General features: G+C 39.4%; 1 protein-coding gene across 1 annotated transcript; it reads left to right on the top strand.

Annotated features, from left to right (window-relative positions):
* Positions 1 to 2430: 2430 nt before the first annotated feature.
* On the top strand, positions 2431 to 10325 carry LOC306891647 (macrophage mannose receptor 1-like). Its single transcript, XM_079452088.1, has 8 exons — positions 2431 to 2787; positions 2871 to 3185; positions 3375 to 3722; positions 4175 to 4504; positions 4680 to 5030; positions 8626 to 8949; positions 9568 to 9668; positions 9836 to 10325. The coding sequence occupies exons 1-8, from the start codon at positions 2481 to 2483 to the stop codon at positions 9905 to 9907; spliced, it is 2148 nt and encodes a 715-aa protein (XP_079308214.1). The 5' UTR covers positions 2431 to 2480; the 3' UTR covers positions 9908 to 10325.
* Positions 10326 to 10576: the final 251 nt, after the last annotated feature.

Here is a 10576-nt window from a genome sequence, read left to right on the forward strand (position 1 = left end):
GTTTTATTAATGTTTAAACTGTTTTAAGAGTAAACCTAAACCACAGTTTATTTTGTAGTATGTAAATTGTCTACGAGGATGTTCATTGTTGGCACAGGGAGAGTGTAACATCGGGTGGTATGCAAAAAAAGGTAATTTAAATATAAAAACAGCACAAGGTCTGGTCGATATTAAAGCTTGTTCTGGACCACTAAGTTGTAAATGGCAATAATGATTGTAGAAAGCACTAACAGCGTAAATCTTTTTTACTTTTTTCATTTTTTTACAGAAGTTAGGGTTATTAGATTATGAGGTATTTTAGATAATATTATTAGTTATTTCAGTAATGTCTTAAATATGCCACATTTTGTGCATTTTTTAAGCATATAGGTCTTAGTAGTTTATTGGACTCAAACTCGGGTCACCCTATGTCTGGTACTTTGTCCATATGGCTGCATGCTTCGAAGACGTTCTCTTTTGACTACCATTTTAATATACAAAACAAGAGCCCTTAACTGACCAGAGCTGTGAAGCAATGTGCAAAACATGTGTGTCAAATAAATGTAATGCTATTTAAATAAAAAACTTACTATATTAAAATTGTTCATTAATGCTTGTGCTCCAGAATGCAGAACATTCTTCGGATAGTAAACACAGTTGTTTTTACACATAAGAGATGTTATGGCTCAGACTAAACTGGTGTGGTATATTTTGATGTGTTTTTATACATGTTTAATCAGTGAATCAGAATCTTTATTTTCATTTCAAGGTAGTAGTGCTAAAAGTAGCCTACAACACTGTTTATTTGCTAAAAATATTAATACATGTGCTAAAGTATCTAATATAAATGGGGATAGAGAATATTTTAGCTTGTTAAAAACAGGGGCTTTACTACGCAAAAAGCGCCTGGTTATTTCCATATTGTGTTCTTAGAACCAAGAACCGCCCATCTATAAAAAAAAGATCGACCGTAATGGGATTATCCGATCCTTTCATTTATCAGAATTTTAGGGCACAAGTCTCTGTACAAATGTTAAATATTGACAGGACAAAAAACAATAATGGGGTAAGCAGTCTTTTTTTTTAATTTGTATACAATTCAAACATGAATAGGCTATTAAATGACAGAACAGGGATGGGGAGATTACAAGTACATTACATTTACTGACTTTTCCCCAGACCTGTGTGTTAAAAACAGGAAGTCTGTTGTCCTACAAAGTATGTATTTTACTCTACTTTTACTCTCATTTTATTCGGCTAAAATGTGTATTTAAACTTTCTCAAAATGTTTTACAACATTGATATTTAAATGATAATTTACTTCTTTAAAATAATTTTACAGTGTATAGCCTACTTATCAATATGTCATGAAAGATCCTTGACATCTAGGCTAAACCAATATTTTTGTGACGGTATGATTTTTACAACTGTGAAAAGACAACAATAAAACTGTATTGCCTGGTGTTTTTTTTTTTTTGCAAACTATAAAAGCATGTAAGTGAGTTGGATATGGATGGAATTATTTCACACTTTGAGCAAAATGTTTATAGGCGGTTAGGCTAAGGATCCAGACACATTTTCGTAGCATCTTAGTTGTTAGAATTACCGGATTACCGATATATCAGAAAAAAGTGGTATATCCTGCCATTCCTATAGTGCAAACATTTTCAATGGAAATTAGCTATTTAAATGTGAATACTGAATACTCGTTATTCTTCTGATACAAAGTGTATGTTTCAGGTAACATTTTAGACCTTTCTTTCAGATAATATAATATCTATTATATATATATATATATATATATATATATATATATATATATATATATATATATATTGATATATAATATGACATATAATGCATTGTTTACAGAATGTCATAGATTAAAATGAAATGCAACTCTGATAGCACACAAACATCTGGTGTCTATTTGATGTCATAGCAGGACATAATTTGCTCATCTGCAATTGGTCTCGGAGACGTCTGCTGTCAGATGTCATATAGACATCTAGATGTCTGTAAGATGTTTATGATTAAAAATTAATGTAAAACTGCTTTTTCTAAGATGTTTAGCAGATGCTTTACACAGCATATGTTTTCCGGATCTTTAGCAGAGGTAAGACCTGAGGTCGAGATAAGGTGTCCAGTGTCACAGGCCCGTTTTTTCAACTTCGCTTCACAAACATGAATTCAGAAATATGAGGGAAAAATCTTTTTTGTTGTTGTATAATGTTTGACAAAAAAAGTGGATGTGCATTCACTGCTCTTATTCGATCAGATCAGCGGACTGTACAGTGATGTTGAAACAGAAACGAGGAGCTGTGAGAGCAGTGATGGACTTGAGTTTGTTTGTGCTGCTTCTGCTGTCAGGTTGGTGTCTTCATTTCCATTGGTTTTCACAAGTGTATGTGCAGATGATTTATTTAAACTTGTTCTTTTAAACAGGACTTCTGTGCAGCGCTTTTGGTCGTTGGCGAGAGTATCACTACATAAACACTAAAATGACATTTTCAGCAGCTCAGAATTACTGCAGAGCGACGTACACTGACTTGGCTACTGTAGACTCTATGAAAGATGTGAACCGGATGATGAGTTTAGTGGATGATGGGTACAATGGATCAGTGTGGATTGGATTGAAGCGTGTGAAACAGAGTCGATGGGGCTGGTCTATGGGAAATGATACAGTTACAAAGTTCAGTAACTGGGCTTCAGGAAATGCTTCTAGTGGGGGAGGATGTGGCTTTAATAATAGTACAAACTGGTCCACTACTTCGTGCTCAACAGAGTTCTACTTTGTGTGCTATAATGGTAAGTTCCTTTTCTGTCAAATTTCAATTAAGCCAAATTGGAAAAAAGACAAAACCCGAAGCTTGTTTTGCATCTCTTTACAGAAAGTAACAAGTTCATCATTAGTATGATGCTAAAAAACTGGACAGATGCTCAGAGCTACTGCAGAAATGAGTACATAGATCTGGCCACTGTCGAAAGCATTACGGATCAGCAGGAGCTATATGACTTTGGTGAGGTCTGGATTGGTCTGTTCTTGGACTCTTGGCAGTGGTCTGATCAATGGAGTCTCTTCTTTAGAAACTGGGCAGCAGGACAACCATCTGCATCTGGTGACTGTGCTGTCATGTCAACAACCGACTCTGGGGAATGGACTCATGACAGCTGTGTTGAAAAACGCCCTTTTATTTGCCATGGACGTGAGTTTCTTTAACATTAAAAATTATATTTAAATTAAGCTTATTAAAATTTCATTTTTTATAGTAAGGATGTTTATAGTATTAAAATTATATTGCTGCTTCAGAAATTATAATATGCTTGAATAGTACAAATAAAAGATTATCCCCACTCTTCATAGAAATCTTTGCTGCATTCTCCTTCTGCCACAGGGCTCCTGCCTATTTCTCGACATTACACATATATAAATACCTCAGTGCCATGGCCAGTAGCTCAGATTTACTGCAGAGCAAAGTATCAGGATTTGGCAACTGTAGACACAATGAATGCAGCCAAGGGGCTGCTAAACACAGTGAATGATGGATACAGAGGATCAGTGTGGATTGGTCTGAAGAGGGCGGCAGAGAGTCGCTGGGGTTGGTCTATTGGAGATGACAGTCTTACACAGTACAGCGCATGGGCTTCAGGACAACAGCTTGATCAAGCATGTGCCTATTTTGAAAGTGGATTTTGGTACGATTATTCATGCTTGACTCAGTTAGACTTTGTGTGCTTTGATGGTGAGTAGTCAGTGTTGTCTATTCGATTTTTATATTCAGTTAAAGGGATAGTTCACCCAAAAATGAAAATTCTGTCATGGATTCCTGACTCTCCAAAACCAAACCTGTATGAATTTCTTTGTTTGGTTGTTTTGGTAGGAAGATATTTGGACGAAGGCTTGTAACCAAACAGTCCTTGGCCACCGTTGACTACAGTGTCTCAGAATTGTTTGCTGTCCTACAGTTTGATGTCCTTCAAAATATCTTCTTTTGTGTTCAAAAGAAAAAAAAACATGACATGTTTGGTTATAAGCATTCTTCCAAATATCTTTCTCTGTGTTCATCAGAAAAAAGCCATTATACAGATTTGGAACAATTCGAAGATATGTAAATGATGACCGATTTTTTATTTATGGGTGAACTATCCCTTTTAGCTGAGATGAACAACTGACCTTTAATTTGCATCTTGATAGAAAGTATTGGATACATCAAAGTACAGTCTCCTAGGACGTGGGCAGATGCTCAGAGTTACTGCAGACAGAATCACACAGAATTAGCCACCGTTAAAAGTGTTGCAGAACAGAACGAAGTGCATGCAGTTGCTGGGGAAGGGGGATCATACTGGATCGGTCTGTTTTTGGACTCTTGGCAGTGGTCTGACAAATGGAGCCTATTCTTCAGAAACTGGGATGCAGGAAAACCATCTTCAGGATCTGGTGACTGTGTTGCCATGTCAACAACAGCTTCTGGGAAATGGGCTCACAACAGCTGTGATCTAAAACATCCTTTTATCTGCCAAGGATGTGAGTTCTTCCATGTTGTGTCATGATGAGCATCATATAGTGTAAATGTGTTTTTCATTTATTTTTGAGAGATAAAATTAAATCCTTGTTGTTTAAAGGGATTTCCGAAAATTATGAATATCGCAATAACATTTTCTTTATTCTTTCTTGCTTGTTTTTATGTTGCTCTATAAAGCACCCAAGCTTTATCTCCGGCAGTACCAATATGTAAATGAAGGAATGACATGGGTCGATGCTCTAAAATACTGCAGAGCGAGATTTTATGCAATGGCAACTGTAGACACCATGAATGATGTGATTACAATGATGAATAAAGTGGATCCCGGATACAAGGGGTCAGTGTGGATTGGACTGTATAGGAGTACACAGACAAGCTGGATCTGGTCTACAGAGAACACTGTACTCTTCCACTACAGTAACTGGAGTCCAGGGGAACCAAGTGGTGATTGGGAGTGCGTAAAGAGTTTTAATGGAAGTTGGTTTGATGAGGACTGTGCTCTTCCTCTACCGTTTGTGTGTTTCAATGGTGAGTAGGTAACGCTTTAGATTATGACCTGCAAAGAACTGTGTAAGTAAACTAAGTTAACTTGTAAGTTTTGGTAACTATAGGCTACCTAGGTGGGGTATGAGGGAACAACATTTTAAGCTTGGGTAATAAAGGGTAAGCAACAATATACAATCCGTAAAGAACTACAAAAAATAAAAATGTATGGTGTAAGTTTAGGTAATTATGGTGTACCTATACGTGGAAACAATATTTTAAGTTCAGTTAATAAAGGGATAGAAACCAGATATAAATAACCCTTTCGTTCCACAAAGTTACAGGGTTAGAACAATAAATATACACACAATCGGATATCCTTGACTCTGACATTTTTAAACTTTATTTAAAAAAACAACTTATTCAAAAATACATTCTAAAATAAATAAATGTTTATTTATTGATTACCTCCCCCTCTTATTTCAAAACATATTAACAGCAATTGCCATGTTATATGTTATGTTTCTTTCTTTTCCCCACATAACCACAAACAAGGATTTTAGTAAAAATATTCTAAAATGCTACAAGTTCATGGTTCCTAAATGATGAAGGATCAAACAGCTGCATGCATAAGACGCATTGTGCAAGTGCAAGCGTGTTTTAAGTGCAATGAGAATATCACGTGAGAAATTCTGTCAATTATTCCTCTCACAACAACAACAACCAACAAAAAAGCACAAATAAGTGGCAAATCCCTGGATCATTACAAATCATTCATAATGACTTTTGAAAACTACTGTAGGGGCACATATACTAATATTACTTTGTATAGTCGACCTGCTATGCTAAACAATCATACGTTTTGGGGAAAATGGCTACTTTAGCTGTTCTCAGTATATGTAAATAATAAATAAATAATGAGACACTTGGTGGGCAAATGGTCTCGTTTCCGGTTGTTACAGGAAAAGTGGTGCTTCCCTCATCCTTGTTCTGTGTAGTTACAGAGTAAGTGTAACATGCGGCTGTAAATTGTCGTGGTAAAATGTGTTTTATCCGGGGCCGGGTCGGTGGGGCAGCAGTCTAAGGAGAGATGCCCAGACATCCCTCACCCTAGACACTTCCTCTAGCTCTTCCGGGGGGACACCGAGGCGTTCCCAGGCCAGCCGGGAGACAAAGTCCCGCCAGCGTGTCCTAGGTCTTCCCCGGGGTCTCCTCCCGGTCGGACGGGCCAGGAACACCTTCCGGGGAAGGCGTCCAGGAGGCATCCGGAACAGATGCCCAAGCCACCTCAGCTGACCCCTCTCGATGTGGAGGAGCAGCGGCTCTACACCGAGCTCCTCTCGAGTAACCGAGCTTCTCACTATATCTCTAAGGGATCACCCAGCCACCCTGCGGAGGAAGCTCATTTCGGCCGCCTGTATCCGGGATCTTGTCCTTTAGGTCATGACCCAAAGCTCATGGCCATAGGTGAGAGTAGGAACGTAGATTGACCGGTAAATTGAGAGCTTCGCCTTGCAGCTCAGCTCTTTCTTCACCACGACAGACCGGTACATCGACCGCATTACTGCAGAAGCTGCACCGATCCGTCTGTCAATCTCCAGTTCCATCCTTCCCTCACTCGTGAACAAGACCCCAAGATACTTAAACTCCTCCACTTGAGGGAGGAACTCTTCACCAACCTGAAGTGGGCAAGCCACCCTTTTCCGACTGAGGACCATGGCCTCGGATTTGGAGGTACTGATTTTCATTCCAGCCGCTTCACACTCGGCTGTAAACCGTCCCAGTGCATGCTGAAGGTCCTGGCTTGAAGGGGCCAACACGACAACATCATCCGCAAATAGCAGAGACAAAATCGTGTGGTCCCCAAACATGACACCCTCCGGCCCCTGGCTGCGCCTAGAAATTCTGTCCATAAAAATTACGAACAGAACCGGCGACAAAGGGCAGCCCTGCCGGAGTCCGACATGCACTGGGAACAAGTCCGACTTACTGCCGGCAATGCAAACCAAGCTCCTGCTTCGTCGCACAGGGACCTGACAGCCCTTAGCAAAGGACCACCGACCCCGTACTCCCGAAGCACCCTCCACGGGATGCCGCGAGGGACACAGTCGAATGCCTTCTCCAAATCCAAAAAACACATGTGGATTGGTTGGGCAAACTCCCATGAACCCTTCAGCACTCTGTAGAGAGTGTAGAGCTGGTCCAGCGTTCCACGGCCCGGACGAAATCCACACTGTTCCTCCTGAATCCAAGGTTCAACTATCGGCCGTATTCTCCTTTCCAGTACCCTGGCATAGACTTTCCCGGGGAGGCTGAGAAGTGTGATCCCCCTGTAGTTGGAACACACCCTCCAGTCCCCCTTCTTAAAAAGAGGGACCACCACCCCGGTTTGCCATCTCAAAGGCACTGTCCCTGACCGCCACGCGATGCTGCAGAGGCATGTCAGCCAAGACAGCCCCACAACATCTAGAGACTTTAGGTACTCAGGGCGAAGTCCAATAACTGAGGACCGCTCGGGTTCAGATCAGGGGGGCCGTTTCGCCCAATCACGCCCCTCCAGGTGTCACTGTCGTTGCCCATATGGGCGTTGAAGTCCCCCAGTAGGACGATGGAGTCCCTGATCGGAGCACTTTCCAGCACCCCTCCCAGAGACTCCAAGAAGGTCGGGTACTCTGCACTGCCATTCGGCCCGTAGGCACAAACAACAGTGAGAGACCTAACCCCGACCCGTAGGCGCAGGGAAACGACCCTCTCGTTCACCGGGGTAAACTCCAACACATGGCGGGAGAGCTGGGGGGCTATAAGCAAACCCACACCAGCCCGCCGCCTCTCACCATGGGCAACTCCAGAGTGATGAAGTGTCCATCCTCTCTCGAGGAGTGTGGTTCCAGAGCCCAAGCCATGCGTAGAGGTGATCCCGACTATCTCTAGTCGTAACCTCTCAACCTCACGCACCATCTCAGGCTCCTTCCCCACCAGCGAGGTGACGTTCCACGTCCATAGAACTAGCTTCTGTGTCCAGGGAACGGGCTCTCGAGGCACTCTCCTTCGACTGCCACCCGATCCACTATGCACCAACTTCCTATGGTCCCTCCCGCATGTGGTGAGCCCACGGGAAAATTTTAAAAAATGTATCGTTAAAATTTGCTCACTAGTCCAGACTGATATGGAACCTAACTTTCTTCCATTATTGTCTAGCATATTCTGTAGGTCATGCATACCACCTAATATTAAATAAATAAATAAAAACACATTTTATTTCCTGACTCTTACTCCTTTATTCCCCAAACTTTGCATATTGTTCCCTCTTTACCTACTGATATGATTCCTACCGGTACATTAATGTTGTAACTAGTTAATTATGCGGTACATTGTGGGTAGTTTTTAAATAAAGGTTTCAGAGTGAAGGATTTCAGATTGTGTATATACGTATTTGTTGTTCTTACCCTGTAGCTTCGTGGAACAACAGTCCCCACTTTTTTATTTGAAAACTTACACAATGAATTCTGTTTACTAACGCAGTTCTTTGCGGGTCGTAATCTAAAGCGTTACTGGTGTGTCCTCATATCTGTTTTTTGCTTGACCAGTTAGTTTGATTCTTTGAACTAAGGTTTGGTCCTTCTCTTGTATTTGTGAACAGAGAGCACTGGTTATGTGCATGTTAATTTTTCTATGACTTGGAGAGATGCTCTTAGTTACTGCAGACGACATCACCTTGACTTGGCGAGTGTCACTAGTCCAGAACAACAGCGTCTGATCAATGACCAATCATCCCTCTGGATCGGTCTGTCTCTGGACTCTTGGCTTTGGTCTTATGGGTGGAGTCTCTTCTTTAGAAACTGGGCAGCAGGGCATCCATCTCAGACTTTAGTACCTGAAAACTGTGCCGCCATGTCAACTACTGACTCTGGAAAATGGATTCATCACCCCTGTGACCAAAAGTTTCCCTTTGTCTGCTTTGGAGGTTAGTGTTTACTGTCCCTTTCCCGCCTCTTATCCAGAGAATATTTAAATAAAAGCATTTTAAAGTATTAAACTATAAATGAGTGTTGAATAGGCATATCTATTAAAGTCTTGTTTAAAAAAAGGCTATTGAGCAGAATAATATACGATGGTTTACTAATATGATGTATCGTATTATATTTCACAACCAGGGTTGAGTAAATAAAATAACACAAAATGAATCACAAGACGTGCCAAAGGTGTTTGACCATGTTCACTATTTGTGACACGGTCTGTGAAAACATTTAGTCATCACACATAATGTAAAAGCCACTTTGGAAAAAGTAGACAACGCTTGTCCAGAAGAAATTCCTGTTTCACTTTTTATCGCTACACAATGGTTGGAACAAAAGATAACCAAAATTTATAACAGAATACAATCTTAAGGATTCATTATGTAAGACTAAAAAATAAGAAGAAGAAAATGAAAAAATGAAACCGGAAGTGCTCTTTTTGCAAAGTGCTCTATAATAATCCTACAGAATTATATAATAAATTGTTTTTATTGTTCATACATCAATAAAAGAGCAATTGCAGCAACTCACATTTGTCATTCTGAGGATAATGTTTTCTTCTCTAGATGACAAGTTAATTAAAAGACAAAAAGTCAAATTGAACCTGTCCTGTGGTGGAAAATGCAATTTAAATGATACTTCACTACAGACTGTCATTCTCAAGGAGGTATGTAATAATTCTTCTATCTAAGACTTTAATGAAGTTTGGTTCAGCTTCAAAAATGTGTGTGTAAATTATTGTACTCAATCTGTGTACCAAATGTAACAAACATAGTTTTTTTTGTTATTATTAAGGACTATGGATTATATAGATTTTTGCCTGCTGTTTTCCAGATAAATAAAAAAGTACAGAGTCTTGAACCTGGAAGGAAAATATGGGTAAAATGGGGAAAGAATGAAGGTTAAGAATAGAAATCAACCTTTTGGCAAATTCACACACACCATAATAAATGTGATGGATCAACAATTTTGTGTATATAATGTACTGCTTTAAACATACTCGATAGTATCCTTGTTTTTCAGTTTTTATTTCAGGATTTTTCCACTTTGGCAAATAATGTGACTACCATGATTTACTGTATATATGTAATTGAACATCATATAAACACACGCTCAATGTCAATAAACAGCCACGTGTAGACACAAGCTTGCTTTATTAAATTAATATACATGTAAAATGTAAATGTTATTTGTAGACTTAAAATGTATGCTTTTACTACTCAGATAATTCTTCAAAAGTTGTTTTTGATTTATCCGATTGAAATGTCACTTGTTCATGCATATTTACATATATTCTAATAAATGGAAAATGTAATGGAAATTTAAATTTGAAAAAAAAATCACTCCCAGATATTGCACCAGTCTACATAAAAACACAGGTTTTACCTTCAAATCAATTAAAGCAATTGCAATAGTAGCTTACTGCAAATTCCACACAAGCCAACATTTAATGGTCACGTGTATGATGTAATGCTTTGGATAATATTTTCATTTTTAGCAATTCACAATATTCCAAAATGCATAGAGCCAAACAGCGATAATACAAACACAAGTACGAATTTGTTTAGGTATATT

The sequence above is a fragment of the Barbatula barbatula genome (genome assembly GCF_947034865.1).
Source record: "Barbatula barbatula genome assembly, chromosome: 3".
NCBI lineage: Eukaryota > Metazoa > Chordata > Actinopteri > Cypriniformes > Nemacheilidae > Barbatula > Barbatula barbatula.

Excerpts from the sequence above, each read along its gene's own strand:
- LOC306891647 (XM_079452088.1), top strand. The coding sequence starts at position 2,481 with ATGACATTTTCAGCAGCTCAGAATTACTGCAGAGCGACGTACACTGAC. Across the intron at positions 8,950-9,567 it reads TCCCTTTGTCTGCTTTGGAG|ATGACAAGTTAATTAAAAGA; the intron begins GTTAGTGTTTAC and ends TTTCTTCTCTAG. Across the intron at positions 9,669-9,835 it reads AGACTGTCATTCTCAAGGAG|ATAAATAAAAAAGTACAGAG; the intron begins GTATGTAATAAT and ends GCTGTTTTCCAG.